The 20,228-nt window shown below is 40.0% G+C and overlaps 1 protein-coding gene across 11 annotated transcripts in view; it reads left to right on the top strand.

The window, feature by feature from the left end:
- The window catches only part of fam151b (family with sequence similarity 151 member B), a 76,526-nt gene that overhangs the window by 21,319 nt on the left and 34,979 nt on the right, over nucleotides 1–20,228 (top strand). For 3 of the 11 annotated variants that reach the window (XR_009445592.1, XR_009445591.1, XM_048526808.2), the window contains exon 6: nucleotides 2,520–2,614. The exons of 2 other annotated variants lie outside the window; for them this stretch is intronic. Coding sequence is in view for 6 of the 9 variants with exons in the window: in XM_048526808.2 (XP_048382765.1) it covers nucleotides 2,520–2,614 (95 nt within the window). In the remaining 3 variants the exon portion in view is untranslated. Of the gene's footprint in view, nucleotides 1–817; nucleotides 1,372–2,519; nucleotides 2,615–5,500; nucleotides 5,591–7,280; nucleotides 8,169–15,867; nucleotides 15,944–20,228 lie in introns of those variants that run through there. 6 more of the 11 variants (XM_048526811.2, XM_048526810.2, XR_009445593.1 and 3 more) reach the window with 5 other exon arrangements.

Here is a 20,228-nt window from a genome sequence, read left to right as displayed (position 1 = left end):
TTCACTTGTAGGAGACATTTGGACCTGAGGACACAGCCTCAGAGTGATGGGCCGGCCCTTTAGAACTGAGATGAGGAGGAATTTCTTCAATCAGAAGATGGTGAATCAGCAGAATTCATTGCTGCTGAAGGCTGTGGAGGCCAAATCATTTAGTAGCTTTAAGAGAGATAAATAGGTTATTGATAGGTAAAGGGATCAAGGATTATCGGGGGAGGCAGGAGAATTGGGTTGAGAAACGTATCAGCCATGAGTGAATGGCGGAGAAAACTTGATGGACCAAATGGCCGAATTCATAGAATCCCTACAGTGTGGAAACAGGCCTTTTGGCCCAACCTCTGAACCTCACACTGAACCTCAGAGCATCCCATCCCCCTATTGACCACCTAATATACACATCCCTGGACACTCTGGGCAATTTAGCATGGCCAATCCACCTAGTCTGCACATTTTTGGATTGTGGGAAGAAACTGGAGGAAACCCATGCAGACAGTTGCCCAAGGGTGGAATCGAACCCAGGTTCCTGGCACTGGAAGGCAGCAGCGCTAACCACTGAGCCACCATGCTGCCCTAAAGAAATATGCTCCTATATCTTATGGTCTGACTTATAGAAGGTGATAGAGACAAGACAAATGTAAAATGATCTTAAATGTATTTGCATCCATGCATCACAAAGTCCAGACGAATAAATGTTGTATTAAGTAGTCTGTTATCAAGTCCATATGATATAATAACATTTTATGTTGATGTGTTTTAATTGACAATGCAGCACTGCTATATTGTTTGTCTATTCTAATTCAGCAATCTTACTTTAATACAGCTACAGTCTGACTGTGTGGACAGCAAGAGAAGATTTATATACAGTGGAAGATATGCTATACATCAGGGAGAATGTTGACAAATCCCGAATCTACTTTGATCTTTTTGAACCTCAAAACAGTGAATTGAGACAGGCAGTAAACATGAAATTCACAGACCAGATATAATGTTACTTGTAATGACATTGCAACCGTATAATGTATTTGGACAGGACGGAGGAAGATTTGCAGGACTCCTTTAAAGGAAAAGGAAGTGGAAAAATCTAGGGAACAAATTCCATTTTTGAGGTAGAGGAGCCTGAAAGAAAGGACATCAATGGCAGAGAGTTAAAATCAGGGAAGTGAGAGAGGCCGGAATTGGAGGATGCTGAGACCTCTACAGAATTGGAGAACTATTAATGAATATATTACTGTTTTAAATTTGAAAATTTTGCCTATTATTTGTGCAGAACTGTGTTTGTTGCTGTTAGCACACAGATGTAGATGTCAATAAAAGACATGGGAAGCATGGCTGTGGTGCTCCCCACAGCTGAGACTTTGCAACCCCTACTTACAACCATGGAGTATGGTGACTTACATAATGTACTCGAGACCTGGGCCAACACATTATCTGTCAACTGTGGCTCACTTGTTAGCACATTCAGTTCTGACTTAGAAATTGCCCTCCAGAGACTTAAGCATATACTGCAGGATGATACCATACTGAAAGAGCACTGCCTTGTTGAAAGTATCCTTTGGATGAAACGTGAAGTCAAAACCATTTGCCTCATTAGCTGGCCGTGAAACATTTTGTGGCACTGTTCAAAGAAGAGAAGGGGAGCTCTCTTCTCTCCTACAAGCATACAAACTTAACAAATCAGAGCATAATTAGACAGTCCCTGTTTCTGCGCCCCCCCCCCCCAACCCTCCTGCAAAGCAGTGCTGCCATTTAATAAGATTTTAGGTATTCTGTTGAGAATTGCACACTTCTATCTGACCTGAATAATCTTGGATTCTCTCGTCTAACAAGAATCTGATGACTTCTGTCTTAAAAGTGTGCGATTACTCTGCTTTCACTGCCTTTTAAGGCAGAGTTCCAAAGTTTCATAATCCTCTGAGAGAAAGAGATTCTTCTCTCTCCTAAAAGGATGTCCTCCAGGTCTGGATACATCCAGAAGAGGAAACATTGTTTCCACATCTACCTTTTCAAGTTCTTTAGAATCTCTTGCATTTCAATCAAGTTACCCCTTACCCTTCTAAAAACCCATGGAAACAAGCCCAGGCTTTCCAACTATCTTCTAAACACAATTCACTCATTACAGGTATCAATCGAGTAAAACACCTATAAACCACCTCCAATGTATTTGCATCCTTTCTTAAAAGAAGGAAACCAAAGTTTCGTGAAGTCTCATTAGTTCCCTGTATAAGTGAAGCGTAACATATTTGATGTTCAATTCCTGTCTTACTAAAAGGACAGGAATTCATTAGCCTTCTAGATTACATGCTTTATCTGCAAACTAATTTTTGTGTCTCATACAGAACACCCAAATTGTTATGCACCTTGGAATTCTGCCGTCATTCTGTTTAAATAATACTTTGCTTTATTGTTCTTCTTGCTAAATTGAACAACTTTACATTTTCCCACACTATATTTGGTGAAAATTTATTCTGCAATCAATATCACTGCAACCGAATAACTGGTGATTATTTCTTTACTGTTTGTAGGAACTTGCTGTGTGGAAATTGGCTGCCACTTTTTTTTAGAAACAACAATTCTTTGGCTGTAAAATACTTTGTGGAATATCTTCAGGTAGTGCAAGGTACTAAATAAATGCCGGGTTTTTTTTATTTATTTCAGTTAATGTGAATTCATATTAAGAGTTAATGCCTTCAGAAGAGGAAAGAAAAGGAGCAAGATTGGGAAAAAAGTTAGGAAATTATCAGCATTTTTCAGAACTATTGAATTTGAGTTGACTTGATAGTTATTCTCTGTAAAATAGTGTTTCCAGTTCTGTTCAAACTGATGTATGTTGACTTCACAGTCAGGCATTTGGCTCACTGGGTGTAGAAATTGATCATGAAAATCTTTGAAGTGAAAATGTGTCTTGGAGTTATATCTGTCTTTCTGAAAAAGAGGCCATAATCAGAAATAGTATCTTGCACGAGAAATAGGCAGTAACTTCTACATGTCATTGAACAATAATGGGTTCCGGAAATATTTTGATGGTACAGTCCTTGCCAGCCCATTTTGAAGTCCTGCAGCTTAATGGTTGTTCCAAGACTAAAAAGTATGGAATTTCTGTCACGATTGGATGAAGAACTGGGGGCTCAACGACTTGAACTTTCTTTGCCCAATGTTTTTGAGCAATTGCAAGAGTTTATTTAAACAGTTCTTGAAACATGAGCTTCACTTTTTCAGCAGTTATTGCTTATTCCTGACTGCCTTGCGAAGATGGTAGTGAGCCACCTTCTTGAATCAGTGCACTTTAACTGGTGTTGGTATGCCCACAGTGCTGTTAGGGAGGGAGTTCCAGGATTTTGATCCCACAAACAACAATGTCGTTCCAATTCAGGATGGTGTGGGCTTGGAGGAGAACTATAGATGTTAGAATTCTCAGAGATATACTCACTTAACTTCTAGGTGGTAGAGGTTGTGGGTTTGGCAGGTGCTAAAAAACACAAATTGAGTTGCTGAAGTGCATCTTGTTGATCCTGCACACTGCTGCCTTGTGTGCCAGTCATGGTGATGAGAGTGAAGAAAGTGATGGAGGGTGAATCTGCTCACCTCAGCTGAAAGCATATCAAAAGCCCATGAGAGTCTGGAAGAGATAAGAGCTTTGGTCTGAAGAGACAGAGTACTTAATATCAAAGTTTACAGATGTTAGATGGAAATTGTTTTCAATATAGACGTTAGGTATTTGGTTTTGCTTCTTGTTTTAATTATTTTCTAAGTTCTGCTGCAACTGATTCTAATCAATCAGGATATTATAGCACCACTGACAATTTCTCATCAATCCCATTTCCTTGTCCACTTCTCATTTTTCATGGACCAATAAATATATGTTAAATGAGTTTAAAACAAAATATACTTGAAATTCATTGAAACTTGCCAAGGGATTGACAGAAAACTTTCATCTAACAAGTACAGAAATAGCTAGTTGCATCAACAAATTGAACGATTTCAATTAAAATACAACTTTCATTTAATAAATGTAGCTCAGAGCCATGAGTTGGAAAAATTATTGCACTGACATCAAGAATTTTTATCAGAATAGTTCGTAAATGCCCTACATATTGTTGGTCTCACACTTTACTTTTAAATAAATATCCCAAAATTCAATTGCAAGTGAGATTCCACAATTACTGAACAAAGCAAAGCTAAGATCTTTTCATTTCCTCATGATTGATAAGCACTTGTGACCTAGGAGGTCATTATTCTGTGCCCCTTGATGGGGAATGCTAGCGTAAAATTGACGATAGAAAGCATCACAGCAAATTCGACAGCAGGACCATAAAATAGACACGTTTTCAAACTATTGTCTTTACTGCACGTAATGAGTTGTTCAGAATAACAAACTAACCTCATAGGATGTCAAGTACAATGCCGAATCTTAACCTGGTGTTCTGTTGTTCTTCGCTATGCATTATGGGACGTGTCAGCACATTGCCCTCTTCTAATGCCATTATGAAGGACCTATCAAAGCATACTGGGAATGACTGGAGTTCTGTAGATTCATGGGTTCATAAGACTAAAATCTTCGGGAGCAAAATTTGGCTCTGTTGGACCTCTTTCTGTCAATTTGTTTTGACAAAATATGTCTTGTTTTGCTTCCAACACGGTATCCATAGCTAGCATGTACATTTGTGCTGCGAATTTCACCAAATACCATCATGGTTAAGGTATTGATGCAAGAAGCATGCACTGGAAATTTATACAGAGTCAGCAGATAATGATGTATTCAGTATCTAACATCAGTTTGACAGCAATGCTGACATTTTGGAGCTTAACATTCCAGCTAGTACCATTTCCTAAATACTTAACAGCAAAACATGCATTCGTCAGCAGAAAAAATACCCTCCAGTACTGTTTAAAGCTCTGATTAGTTACTAGATAATTCCTCCTGGCTGTAACCGAATTTGTAGTAGTATTTGGTAGTTTGTACATTTTTTTTTGAAGTTGCTAAAGTATTTGGCAGTGCTTGGCAGGTGCTTTGTCCTGCTTGAAGAGTTCTACACAAAACAAACTTGCTCTCATACATGAATGAAATTACTTGCAACCTCACTTTGACAACAACGTGACAAGGAATACGAACATAAGTAGCATTGCAGGACAAGCGGCAAGAGGAAGGGTAGATAGTCTCTCAGTTAGAGACGTAACTACTGAGAACATTCAGCGATTCGCCTACTTCAGCACCATTGAGAAACGGTACCTGTTTCACTAAGCTGGTTAAAATTTGCAATTGCAATTGCAATCTCAGGAAGTTAAGGACTACGTTGCAAGTAGTTGTGAAATTCATCATGGATTTGAACATTCTTCAAAGTTAGATTTGGCAATATTTCCAACACTTTATTCTCTGCCTACAGATGCATATGGCAGATCCCTGAGTGTCTCTGCGGAAAATATCTTGTTCTGTTGGCAGTGAGAAGCAGGCAGAGTGTAGAATCAGCTTCGCCGTACTGATCATATCACCTATGTCACTTTGCAGGTTCTCTAGAACTCTGAGACGTGTCACAACTGCTGGGAATTACAGTTCAATGCTTACACTGGGTATGGTTATAAACCAGCTATTATGGAGGTCAGTTCCACAATATCAGCAGTAATCATGATATTTTCTTTCTGTGCATTCCAATTCCCATTTCCATTTGAACTATCACAACCAAATGTTAGCTACTGACACAGGGCTCATGATCACAATGTATAACCTGTGCACATGCGCTATATGGGTATTGTGAAAACCCCACTACTACGTGATCAAATGGACCGTTAGCATGTTGAAATCAATATGTCTGCTCTGAAGGAGCACTACAATACCTTGAAGAGTGTGTTAAGATTTATGGTGGTCTGCTTAGTACACAATGTTGCTGTCAGATAGTCAATGACCAACTGAGGAGGGAGAATGCAACTAGCACAGCCTCTGTGTGGCCAGCCTATCCATGGCAAACTAGTCCGAGTGCAGTAGTAAAACCATTCTAACTGCCCATTCACGAAACTGTACCATCTCGTCAAAGTCCTCATCTGAGCATTCTGCAGTAGAACTTGTGTGAGGATAAGATAAGGCTCTGAATGCTATGTAGCGGTCATAATTGTTTGAAATTCCATGTGGGTAAGTGAGGTTGTAGCAATTGAGCACCAGCAGAGGACTAGTGCAGTTGTATAAGGATATTGCACTTGCGAAAGTTCATTGACTTTCTTGTGATATTGCATTCAGATCCTTTGGATTATTCCACTGGTATTGACTGAAATGGCAATTTGATAGCACAGCCAGTATAATTTCTATTTTAGAGTCTCCTGGCCTCTTTTATGAACCCTCTTTTGATTTCCTCTGTTAAAGCTTTTAGTGCACCCTTAGAATGTTGGAGTAAGCTTTTTCAGCAATGGTACAATTAGGGGAGGCAATGGCCTACTGGTATTATCGCTGGACTGTTAATCCAGAGACCAGATAATGTTCTGGGGAGCAGGATTCTAATCCCACCATGGCAGCTGGTGGAATTTGAATTCAATAAATATCTGGAATTAAGGGTCTAATGATGACCATGAATCTATTGTTGGAAAAACCCATCTGGTTCACTAATGTCCTTTAGGGAAGGAAAGTGCCATCTTTACCTGGTCGACATGTGACTCCAGACCCACAGCAATGTGGTTGACTCTGAACAGCTCTCTGGGCAATGAGGCATGGACAATAAATGCTGCCCAGCCAGCAATGCCCTCATCCTGTTAATGAATATAGAAACAAAAACTCTTATAATTATGATTCACTTTCTAGACACTGCATCAGCCAGAATACATTTTCACTTTAAGAGATGTAGGCCAGCTTTATGTAATACAGGCAAGCTTTAATTGGTTCTAGTCTTAATGAACTTAATTTCAGTACTCAAGTGTGCAGCTACTTGACACCGAATTTTGTTTTGCGCTACCATCTGTACCCTTTGGAAGAAACAGGTGCAGATTAATTGTGTATAACAATTCTGTACTTATTTTTTGGGGGCTCAAATCCTATGCAGCTGTAATTGTTTTCCCATCTATTGTTTCAGTAAATATGCTTTGTTATAACCTTGAGCTATTTGGCAACAGTGTAATAAATCTAAAATTTCTGAAAACAAGTCACCATCAGATCACCTTTCTGAGGAAGGGTCACTGGACCCGAAACATTAACTCTGTTTTCTCCTTCGCAGATGCTGCCAGACCCGCTGAGCTTTTCCAGCGACTTTATTTTTGTCCCTGATTTACAGTATCCACCGTTCGTTTGGTTTTTGTTTTACCACCAGATCACCAAATGATTTTGCAAAGGCTCTTGATCAGATATCCTTCAACAAACAGCTACACCAGGCTTTTACCACCCTTACGTCACCTACCCAGGAAACCACATCCCGTCAATGTAGAAAAGTGTGACACCATATGCTCTTAAACAATTTAAATGTTCAATATTCCAACACCTGCCCTGCAACTTCTCATGTATTTTCGTAATGTGGAAATCGAATCCACTGCAGAGCATGCACAGATCGATTAAAATATACACTGATAATACAGTGCTTCTTCTGAAAAACAATGTGGGCGACTACTGCTTCATGGCTTCATGTAACTTAGTACTGTAGTCATGGAATCTTGGACTTTGCATCACTGTGGACTGCTGTATCATATTGAAAACAAACACAGCAATAGTTATGAGATAACGTTGTACACTCTGCTCTACTATGCTAGTAGCACTTCGTACATAAAAATCCTATTATTCACAATGAGAACAGTGCAGTTGCAGTTAAGTACACAGAATAAAACATGGAACATGGTAACTTGTGTTTTGGAGCCTTCATGCAGTAATTTCTTCATTTGAAACAGCATCTAACAAAATGTCGAAGGACAAGCCACATCATTCCATGCAAACAAAAATCTTTTTGTTATCGGTTTGTGGTGCAGCGTTGAACAAGCTGGCAATCTATTTTTCTCAGTCAATTATGACAAATAGACAAAAAAGTTAGGAAATTAAAGTGCAATTTATTTGCAAATAGATTTAATGTTAGGTTTAGGTTTAGACAGGAAATTTGATCTCAAGATACTGCCTTTAAGATGAATGGAATATAAATAAGACTGGATACTGTTACCTCTCAAATGACAAAACAAAAGCATGAAGTATTACCCAGTAAAATCATTTTGCTCTGTCAAGTTTGGAATATATATGTCATTATAAGGAATAAGTAAATGATAACAATTTTGAACAAGTGTTAATATGTTACTTAATACCCACTGTGCCATCTCTCATTGAATTTACTGCACTACAATTGTACTAAAAAAAGAGTGCTATTGAAATATGCAAATATAGGTTGGTCAGGTGGACAGGCCAGTGGCAGATGATATTTAACCCTGAAAAGTGCGAGGTGGTGCACTTTGGAAGAAGAAACAAGATAAAAGTGTATTTAATGAATGGCAGTACATTGAAACAGAGGGACCTTGATGTAATAATTCACAAATTCCTGAAGCTGACAGAACAAATGATTGGGATACTTAACAAGGTATAGGGGATACTTGCTTTCATCAGTCATGACATACAGTAATAAGAGCATGGTGGTAATCCATAGAATGCCTATGGTATGGAAACAGGCCATTTGGCCTAACAAGTCTAAACCAACCCTCCAAACAGTATCCCACCCAACACACCACTCCCCACCCTATCCGTCCATTTCTTGTGGCTCCCAGAAATAGGGAGAATGTGGAAACTCCACACAGGCAGTCACTCAAGGCAGGAATTGAATCCAGCCTCCCAGTGCTGTGAGGCAGTCATGTTAGCCGCTAAGCCACCCTGTCACCTTGTTGGAGTTGTACAGAGTGTTGGTCAGGCCACAACTGGAGTACTGTGTGCAGTTCTGCTCACCTTATTACAGGAAGAATGCGATAGCATTAGAGGGGGTATTGAGAAGGTTCACCAAGATGTTGCCTGTAATGGAGAAATTGAGCTATAAGGAGAGATTAGTTAGGCTTGGAACTGCTTCTTTGCTCAGAAGTCACATGACACTGGGGCAGCACAGTGGCTCAGTGGTTAGCACTGCTCCCTCACAGCACCAGGGACCTGGGTTCGATTCCAGCCTCAGGCTGTCTGTGCAGAGTTTGCGCATTCTCCCCATGTCTGCTTGGGTTTCCTCCGGGTGCTCCAGTTTCCTCCCACAGACCAAAGGCCATGATAAATTCCCCTGTAGTGTTCAGGGAAGTGTAGATTAGGTGGGTTACAAGGGGACGGTCTGGGTGGGATGATCTGAGGTTCAGTGTGGACTTGTTGGGCCGAAGGGCCTGTTTCCACGCTGTGGGGATTTTATGATTCTATGACACCAGGATATGGTCCAACAAGCTTATTTGAAGTCACAAGCCTCCCTCCACCTGATGAAGGAGCAGTCCTCCGAAAGCTTGTGGTTTCAAGTAAACCTGTTGGACTATATTCTGGTGCTGTGTGACTTCTGACTTTGTCCACTCCAGTCCAACACCAGAATCTCCACATCATGTTTTCTTTAGAGCAGAGAAGATTGAGAGGGGACATGATTGAAGCATATACGATTATGAGAGGTATGGACAGGGTGAAAAGAGAGCAGCTACTCCCCTTGGTTGAGGGGTCAATCATGAAAGGGCATAGTTTTAGGGTAAGGGCCAAGAAGTTGAGGGAATTTGGGAAAAATACTCTTTCACTCAGCCAGTAGTGGGAATCTGGAATGCACTGTTTTTGAAGGTAATGGAGTGTGGAAACCTTATAATCTTGAAAAAAATATTTGGATGAGTACTTCAAAAATCATAACATTCAAGAATATCGAACAAGTGCAGGAAATTGGGATTAGTGTGCTTTTAGTGGAAGTTACGTCGGTGTAGACTCAAGGGCCTTTTCAGTTTTGCAAATAATTGTGATAGTTTTCAGAGCATTGACACATCCAACTTTTTTTAAAAATCCCTTATCTCAAGTGGTCCTCCCTGGCTAAGACAGCATTTGTTTCTTGATTCTAATCCCTGAATTTTTAACTAAATATTTCAACAGACAATTTACTACACTGTAACGTGCAAATTTTCGTCATTCAATGCATTTATCACTGCGCATGTCTAAATATAGTCAGCAGGATGTCAGAAAAGAAATTGGGATCCATTTGCAAGGAAAGGCTTACATGAATGAATTTGTTTTAATTGGGGAAAAACATTAAAGCAAAATAAATCAAGACTTGAAACACTGTAAGATATGGACAGTGAAGTTATCAGTTATCAGCTGTAACGTTCAAGAAGCTACAAAATGAAAATTATAAATTAACCTTCCTGGAGTAGCTGTGAAGATGTACTGATTAACTCTTTTAAAAAAAAACTTCAAAACTGAGGTAACTGTCATCTTCAATTCTTTTTGTCTTCTGACTTCATTCATTTTCACCAGGTCCCTTCACTCGTCCTTTACTTACCACTGTAGTTTAAATATCTTTCAAGAGCCTTATCTATCGTTTCATCCAGGACTTTGCTCCCCTCCAGTTCCAATATGATAAGTGAATGGATGACTTTTGCAGTCAACTGAGTGAAATTTAGATTAGATTAGATTCCCTACAGTGTGGAAACAGGCCCTTCAGCCCAACAAGTCCACACCGCCCCTTGGAACATCCCACCCAGACCCATCCCCCTATAAACCACACATGCCTGAACACTACGGGCAATTTAGCATGGCCAATCTACCTAGCCTGCACATCTTTGGACTGTGGGAGGAAACCAGAGCACCCAGAGGAAACCCACACAGACACGGGGAGAATGTGCAAACTCCACACAGACAGTTGCCCAAGGCTGGAATCGAACCCAGGTCCCTGGTGCTGTGAGGCTGCAGTGCTAACCACTGAGCCATCGTGCCGCCCCTAACATAATCTCCTGGAGAATGGATCATCTGTATCAAACATCAATGGAACAAAGGATTATATTAACCTTGCTAAAATTGGAAGGCACGATTACTAAATTGACCAAATTTAAGAAGTATTATAGATTTATTATTGGTCTAAACCACAGCATCTCCAGTACTTCCGGATAGATTTGATGTTCCAGTTCTGATATAATTCTAATGAATCTTTTTTGTACTTTCCACAGTCCCTCTAAATCCTCGTTATAAAATGGAGACCAGAAATGTTTACGGTGCTTTAATGATTGTCAAACCAAAGTTCCATACATTATTAATCATTTTCCTGCTTATCACTTCCATCAACACAAATGAATCACAGTGCTTTTTTTTTGCTTATCCATGGTCTTTTTACCCACTGGGACTTTTTAATATTTGTGTGTCTTTACTCAGATCTTTTATATTCTACAATCACCTAAATAAACCTTGAAGTTTGCTGTAGTACTGAATTGAATTCTTCCATAATCATGATTTATCTTACGGTCTCAAAGTTTTTCTCTAACTTCACTGGTCCCACAGAATTTCTTTTCCTTTTGCAAATTCTACAATATCTGATTAGGTTTATTTCTTGTAGTCATAAATCTTAATTGATAAGCTTCAGGAACAAGCTCATAAAGCATTTAGTGTTGCTTTTTAACAGTTGCGTGGTCTACAGATTACAAATTCGTAGCCATACCTGAAAAACGCCAAGTAACATTATGGTCCAAGCATATTTTGTTTACTCTGTCCAGCTGCCTTTTCAAATGAAATACGTTTAATTCCACCCTCAGGAAATTTAGGCAGAAAGCACAGATTTTTAGTTAAATCAAATTCTTTGCTGCAATCAGAAGCATCCTTCAAGCTACAACCTCCACTTTCTAAGCTTTTCTCTGGCTAAGTCATGTTGTGTGATTTTCTAATCCATTTAGAGTTCAACCTTTTTAAGTTCTATTTTCTATTGTATCTTTTTCCGTTTCAAGCTTTTTTAACTTTCTGACCATCGCCATTGTTCTTTTCTAGTCTTTCTTGTCTCTTTCTATTGCTTTGTTCTTTTAGACCACAAGACATAGGAGTGAAAGTAAGGCCATTCGGCCCATCAAGTCCACTCTGCCATTTAAATCATGGCTGATGGGCATTTCAACTCCACTTCCCTGCACTCTCCCCGTAGCCCTTGATTCCTTGTGAGATCAAGAATTTGGCGATCTCTGCCCTGAAGGCATCTAACGTCCCGGCCTCCACTGCACTCCGTGGCAATGAATTCCACAAGCCCACCACTCTTCTCTTTTCCTAATTCAAGTCTTCTCATTTCTTCTTCTCTCTTTCCCTCTCTCACAAATTGTTTCATTTCTAACCAAAACTTAGCATATCCAGCTAAGACATCTTAATTTCAAAATTGCCCGTGAATTTAAATGTTCGGCAATCACTTTAAGCACCTAATCCTTGTGAGATCCTGATTTTATTTCCACCTTCATTTTCTCTGCTCTCAGTTTAGTGATGAAGATTTCAGATAGCGCGCTATTATGTCTCCTACTCCCAGATAAAAATCTTAGCAACATTCAAAACCATCTTGAAAACGTAAACTAAGCAATAAACTTTACCACAACACACACATCTTATGCCCAGTAACTCCACCTGCCCATTTCTTTAGAACAGATACCAATTATTGTTAAACAATAAATTCACGTCCCACACACAAGCTTCTACCTGTTATAATCTCAGTTGGTGATTCTGTTAGACAAGTCAAACCTCAGAATGGCAGATCATGTGTTTTTTTTTGTTTAGTTAACATGGAAACTAATCACTGAGACATTCACATGAGGCTGCGGATTTCCTTAACAACAGAACAGAAAATTATTACACAAAAGAAGAAGTAAACAAACTAAGATATCTAAGAACAGAAGATAGTTAGAATGATCTCAAAACACACAGCAAAATACAATTCCAAACTGTCTCTGCTATTCATTAGAGACTCAAGTCCAGAAACATTATACTCCTATTTCAACAACATAAGTATCTATAAAACTGGCTCCTCACAGTTTCTATTCTGTGCACTGTGAGGCAATTTGATAGGCCCTTTTGAAGTCTGCTGACATGAACTTTCCACAATTCTGAGAAGGCTAAACTTTCTCAATTCTTATGACATACAGATTTTTAACCAAATTCTCCTGTTTTGGGATTTGTACAAAGTAAATCCTTCTGATGGTGTAACCTGTTCCCTGCATTGTCCTGAACTCCTTTTGGGAAAGAAACTAAACCTGCTTTTGAGGTCAACTCTATTGTTTTTTGAACTGATTTCATATATAAGCTCTATCTGAGATCCTCTGAACAGAAAACCAAACCAATCTTTACCCTTTGTAAACCCAACAATATTAGCACAACAGGTATCTGTGACAGAGATAATGGGAACTGCAGATGCTGGCGAATCCAAGATAACAAAGTGTGGAGCTGGGTGAACACAGCAGGCCAAGCAGCATCTCAGGAGCACAAAAGCTGACATTTCGGGCCTAGACCCTTCATCTGAGAGGGGGATGGGGAGAGGTTCTGAAATAAATAGGGAGAGATGGGCTGGTGGACTGAAGATGGATAGAGGAGAAGATAGGTGGAGAGGAGAGGATAGGTTGGGAGGTAGGGCGTGGATAGGTCAGTCTGGGGAGGATGGACAGGTCAAGGAGACGGGATGAGTTTAGTAGGTGGGAAATAGAGGTGCGGCTTGAGGTGGGAGGAGGGGATAGGTGAGAGGAAGAACAGGTTAGGGATGCAGGGATGAGCTGGGCTGGTTTTGGGATGCAGTGGGGGGAGGGGACGAGCTGGGCTGATTTTGGGATGCAGTGGGGGAAGGGGAGATTTTGAAGCTTGTGAAGTCCATATTGATACATTGTGCTGCAGGGTTCCCAGGCGGAATATGAGTTGCTGTTCCTGCAGCCTTCGGGTGGCATCATTGTGGCACTGCAGGAGGCCCAGGATTGACATGCCGTCTGAAGAATGGGAGGGGGAGTTGAAATGGTTCGTGACTGGGAGGTGCAGTTGCTTGTTGCGAACCGAGCGGAGGTGTTCTGCAAAGCGGTCCCCAAGCCTCCGCTTGGTTTCCCCAATGTAGAGGAAACCACAATGGGTACAGTGGATACAGTATACCACATTGGCAGATGTGCAGGTGAACATGTGCTTGATATAGAAAGTAATCTTCGGGCCTGGCATGGGGGTGAGGGAGGAGGTGTAGGGGCAAGTGAAATAACCTGCTTTGTTCAAAATGCTGGATTTATGTCACTATTCTGGAAGAAATCTGACAAGTGTGAGTTGCAAACTGAGAAATGTGATATTTTCAAAATGTTGTTTATTGACTAAATTCTGAATTATATATTCCTTTTTATACCTTTACACTGAATATTTCTCATTTTCTAAAAACCAAAAGAACTGCAGATGCTGTAAATCAGAAATTGAGGAAAAGTCACTCGACCAGAAACATTAGCTTTGATTTCTGTTCACAGATGCTGCCAGACCTGCTGAACTTTTCCAGCAATTTCTATTTATTTTTCATTTTCTAATCAAATATGGCTAGGATGGGAAAGTAGATGTTTAGATTGTGTTGCCAAATTGGATAGAATATTTGTGGATTGTGGACAGGATATTAGAATTTGGTGTTTGTAAAATATTGGTGTTCGTAAAATGCTAGAGGGGAATTCATTGCGTGGTCCCTTTAAAAGATTGTGCTTTTTCTATGCTTAGAGATTGTAGAAGAAAATTATCTGTGAGCAGCTTGAAAGTCTGCAAGTACAGAGAGCACCTGAATTGAAACGTTTGTATCAAAAGGCCATACAGTTAGCCAGCCAAGCAGCAGTTTTGTTTAGTTATCAACACAAAAAGTTTTGAATTTAGCCAATCAACTTGAACCAAGCACCTTAGATACCAAAAATCAATTAAATTTAAATGTGATGGTTTTGACAGCATAAGACCAATCCTACCGTAAGAAATTGATATGTCATCAAGGGTATAAAAGAAGGGACAGTTGGGCAAAGACAGATTAAGTAACTGCCATCTGTCTGAGTTAGCAGCTATCAGCTCTCAAGAGAGAATCACTGGCTTTCACAGACTTCTCTAAGTCTTAGAGAAAGCACGACCTAAGAAAAATTAAAGGTACCAATAGCACATTTGGTTAATATTCCTGACAGAAGAATTGACAGAGGAGGCACAGAGCATTCTGGAAGACACATAATCTGGCTATAATTTTGACAGACTAAATTCTTTATTTTGTTTTATTTCATGTGGGTGGGACTTATACTTATTGGAACTGCATTCTGTTAGAATCCTGTTTTATTCGGGAATAGTTAGTAGTTAGAAGGAATTTATTCAGTTTATTAATAATTTGGTTAATTTTTTCACTGTTTAGATTTAAATTTTAAAAATTATTGCTTGTTGATTGTAAAGTGAGTGTCAGGCATTTATTTTATTTAACCACTAGAAGTTCCTGAAAGGCAGGTTAAACTACTTTTCACACTCCTTTTAGAGATTATAGAGCAAGGTGCTCGTGTTTGGGTGTTTCGGTTTTAGTTTTCAGAAGAAGTCAATTTCCACTCCATAACAATTGGCAGATGTTCATACGTTTCTAAAATTCTTATGACTAGAATTATTCTTCAAATTAATCTAAGTGAAGTGTTTTTGATCTATTCTCCAGATATTTTCTGCTATTTTGTTGGTATCTTGACAATAAGATCTCAAGTATTTTTACGGCATCTAAAATAATTTGAAAGCTGTTAGAAAACTGGCACTTTAAAGTCATGCCTACTTCTCACATCCCAAGAGGAATTCCAAGATATGAGAGGAGAAATGTGAACTCTTCAGAGGATATGGGAAGTTTGGAATTTAAGAGCATTAGCAACAACAATAGACTGTTCAACTTCTCAGGCCTATTCTCAATCCAGTTAAAAATGGTTAAACTGTAATTAAAGATTGCTTTTCTGATTTCGTATTCCTTTTCCCTTGACACATCATAGGTTTGGACATTGACATAGCATCTACAACTGGAGGGAAGTGACAATTTAATTGAGCGAGGAATTGTTCCTTAATTTTGCTTCTGAATAAACTAACTTCAATATTGTGATTATATCCCCTTGTTCTTTATTTCTCCTGAGGTTTATAGACATATGTTAGTACAAAACCTAAGTATTGCTGATAAAAAGCACATTTTGTTGAAGACTTTCATCTCACACTCATCAGGACAAATCACAAGAATACCAATTCAAGTGATAATAACCAATACTTATACTGCATGAGACCAATTGTTTGGCTAGGGACTCTGCATGGTAGAGGCATTGCCATGGAGAAAGCACCAATTAGTACTGATTGACAGTTAACTGCCAGGTTTGTTTAAATATTAGACTGAATAGCTTGACTCTGAAAATTGGACGAGTCAATCAGAATTCTACAATTAGCATAAACTGGATTAGCTAGGAAGGCCTTTAAGAATTTATCAACTTCAGAAGATGCTATTTGTGGTGGTATAGCTAGGAGTAGAGGAGTGCAAACTCATTAAATATATCTTGTTGTTTGATATGGAATAAAGGCACTCAAAGCCTCACAGTTTCCCATCAATGAGCATTATTGGATGCATTTTCCATGGCAAAACCTTTACCAAATCAGAGTCCCTTGCTAATCAATTGGCATCTCCTTTCATTCAATACATGCTTTGGTTTTCCCCTTGAGTTGGTATTCTTGTAAATTGTTTTGATAAGTGCAAGATGAAAAGTTTTGATGAAATGTCTTTTTCCATACTCATCACCCCTCGCATTCACTTAAAAGTAAAGATTTTCCATCCTGTCATCATAATGCAACCCTCTGAACTGTGGTATCATTCTGGGAATCCTGTGCTGCACTTACTCCAAGCCAATGCAACCTTCCTATTGCTTGGGTCCGAGAACTGATCAAGTCTTTTACAATTAAAACATAATTTCCTTTCCCTTGTGGTGCAGCTACCTTGAGATAAAGGCCAGATTCCATTTTCCTTTTTAAAATTCCTTTTATCTATTAACTTTTTCTGATTTGTTTAACTTAGACTTCAAAACCTTTCTGCTCCTCCACAGTTCCTGGTTTGTCAGAGTCTCTGAATTACCTTTCATGGTTTCAAAATGAATGATACTTTTGTGCTCATTAAACATCACTTCTCATTTTGTTTGTTCACTAAGTCTATCCATGCCTCATTGCAACCTTCTGTCCCAATCTTCATAAGTTACTGCCCTTCTAACTAAATGTCATCTACAAGTGTGAACATACAACTCTCTATTCTCCATTCAAGAAAATATAAAGCTCCAGAACAAATAATTAGTAAGATCATGACATGTCTGCCAATCAAAGTACCTATCCTTTATTTCCATTCTGTCCCCCACCACCTCACAAATTTTCAAGCTGAGAGGGTTTGTTTGAAGTGGCTTGTGGTAGAGCACACTGGGGAACAGGCGGTTTTGAATTTGGTGATATGTAATGAGGCAGATTGATTAGGAAGTTTAAGATGAAGGAACTCCGTCAGGGACAGTCACCATAATATGACAGAATTCACTCTGCAGTTTGAAAGGAAGAAGTTTGAATCAGATATCAGATACAGTTGAGTATTGGGAACTACAAAGACATGAGAGAAGAGCTGGCCACAATATTTTGGAAGGGGAGCCTAGCAGGGAAGATGGTGGAGCAGTGATGGCAGGACTTTCTGGGGGTAATTCAGGAGACACAACAGAAATTCATCCTAATGAAGAAGACACATACTAAGGGGAGGATGTGGTAACTATGGCTGACAAGGGAAGTTTAGGACAGCATAAAAGCAAAGGAAAAAGAATACAATGTGGTGAAGATCATGAAAAGCCAGAGGACTGGGAAGCCTTTAAAAACCAGCAAAGGATAACTAAATAAAAAGAAGGGCTAGGAGACGAAATATGAGGGTAAGCCACCTAGAAGCTTGCAAGAGTGTTTTTTAGATATATAAAAGGTAAGACAGAGGCAACAGTGGACATTGGACCACTGGAAAGTGGGGCTGGAGAAGTAGTAATGGGGCAAAAAGAAGTGGTGGAGGAACTGAACAAGTACTTTGCATCAATTTTCATGGTAGAAGACTCAAATAAAATAGCAAAACTTCCAAAAAAGTCAGGGGCAGAGGTGAATGTAGTTGTCCTCCCCAAGGACAAGGTGCTGGGGAAGCTGAAAGGCCTGAAGATGAATAAATCAACCAGACCAGATGGACTACATCCCCGAGACTTCTGAAGGCTGACGAGATTGTAGAGAATTAATGGTGATCTTTCAGGAATGACTGGAGTCAGGGAGAGTCGCCAAGGACTGGAAAATGGTTAATGTACACCCCTTTTTAAGAAGGAAGGGAGGTAGAACATAGGCTGGTTAGCCTGTTGTCAGTAGTGGTAAGATTTCAGACTCTATTATTAAGGATAAGATTGCAGAGTTCTTGGAATTGCATTCTAAAGTAGGGTTGAGGCAGTATGGCATTGTGAAGGGAGATCAAGCCCCACAACTTAAAACAAAATTAATTCATTTGTGGGACTTTGGTGTCACTGGCTGGCCGGCATTTCTTGTCCATCCCTACTTTTCCTTGAGAAGGTGGTGGCGTGATATTTTCTTGAACTGCTGCAGTCCACCTGCTGAGGTTGACCCAAAATGCCATAAGGGATCCAATTCCAGGATCTTGACCCAATAGTAAAGGAATGGTGACATGTTTTCAAGTCAGGGTGGTGAGAGGCTTGATGGGGAACTTGAAGGTGGTGGTGTTCCCATGCATCTGCTGCTCTTGTCCTACGAGATGAAAGCGGTCATGGGTTTGCAAGGTGCTGCCTGATGATCTTTGATGAATTTCTGCAGCACATCTTTTAAATAGTACATGCTCCTGCCACTGAGCATTGGTGGTGAAGGGACTGGATGCTTGTGGATGTGGTGCCAATCAAGCGGGCTGCTTTGTCCTGGATGGTGTTAAGCTTCTTGCATGTTGTTGGGGCTGCACTCATGTAGGCAAGTGGGGAGCATTCCATCACACTCCTGATTTGTGCCTTGTCAATAGTGGACAGGCTTTGCGGAGTCAAGAGGTGAATTACTTGACACAGTATTCCTAGCCTCTGACCTGCTTTTATAGGCATTGCATTTATGTGGTGAGTCCAGTTGAGTTTCTGGTAAATGTTAACCACAAAAGATGTTGATAGTGGGGGACTCAGTGATGGTAACACCTTTCAATGGCAAGGGACAGTGGTTAGATTGTCTCTTTTTGGTGATGGTCATAGCCTGGCATTTGTGTGGCACGAGTGCTATATGCCACTTGTCAGCCCGAGGTTGTACATTGTCCAGATATTGTTGCATTTGAACATGGACTGCTTCAGTATCTGAGGAGTCATGAATGGTGCTGAACATTGTATAATCGTTGGTGAACATCCCCAATTCTTACCTTATGATGGACAGAAAGTCATTGATAAAGCAATTGATGATGGTTGAACCTAAGATGTTACCCTGAGGAACTCCTGCAGAGACATCCTGAGGCTGAGATGACAGACCCGCAACAACCATAATCATTTTCCTATGTGCCAGGTATGAGTCCAACCAGTAGAGAGATTTCCCCTGCAACTTGGCTGTCACTCCTATCTGGAATTCAGCTCTTTTGCTCATGTTTGAACCAAGGCTATAATGAGGTCAGGAGCTGAGTGGCCCTGGCAGAACACAAACTGAGTGTCACTGAGCAGGTTATTGCTGAGCATCTGCTGCTTGATAGCAATTTTGATGATACCTTCCACTTGATAGATGATTGAGGGTAGTCTGATGGGACAGTAATTGATCAGAGATAGTAGGAACTGCAGATGCTGGAGAATCTGAGACAACAAGGTGTAGAACTGGAGGAACACAGCAGGCCAAGCAGCATCAGAGGAGCAGGAAAGCTGACATTTTGGGCCTGGACCCTTCTTCAGAAAAGGTCTAGGCCCTAAATGTCAGCCCCTGCTCCTCTGATTCTGCTTGGCCTGCTGTGTTCATCCAGCTCTACACCTTGTTATCTCAGGAATTGGTCAGATTGGAATTGTCCTGCTTTTTATGTACAGTACATACGTGGTCAATTTTCCACATTGCTGGGTAGATGCCAGTGCTGGTACTGCACTGGAACAGCTTGGCTAGGGAAAGATTCTGGAAATCTGAAACAGAAAGGGATTTAGGAGTCAGAGTTCAGGATTCTCTTAAGGTTAACATGCAGGTTCGGTTGGCAATTAGGAAGATAAATGAAATGTTAGCTTTCATTTCAAGAGGGCCAGAACACATTGCAGAGATGTACTGCTGAAGCTGTTAAACCACATTTGAATGATCCCAGGGATGAGGCTTGCCAAATGAG

The sequence above is a fragment of the Stegostoma tigrinum genome, chromosome 3, assembly GCF_030684315.1.
Source record: "Stegostoma tigrinum isolate sSteTig4 chromosome 3, sSteTig4.hap1, whole genome shotgun sequence".
Taxonomy (NCBI): Eukaryota; Metazoa; Chordata; class Chondrichthyes; order Orectolobiformes; family Stegostomatidae; genus Stegostoma; species Stegostoma tigrinum.
Note: the sequence above shows the minus strand (reverse complement) of the source record. Positions and strands in the feature narration are given on the sequence as shown.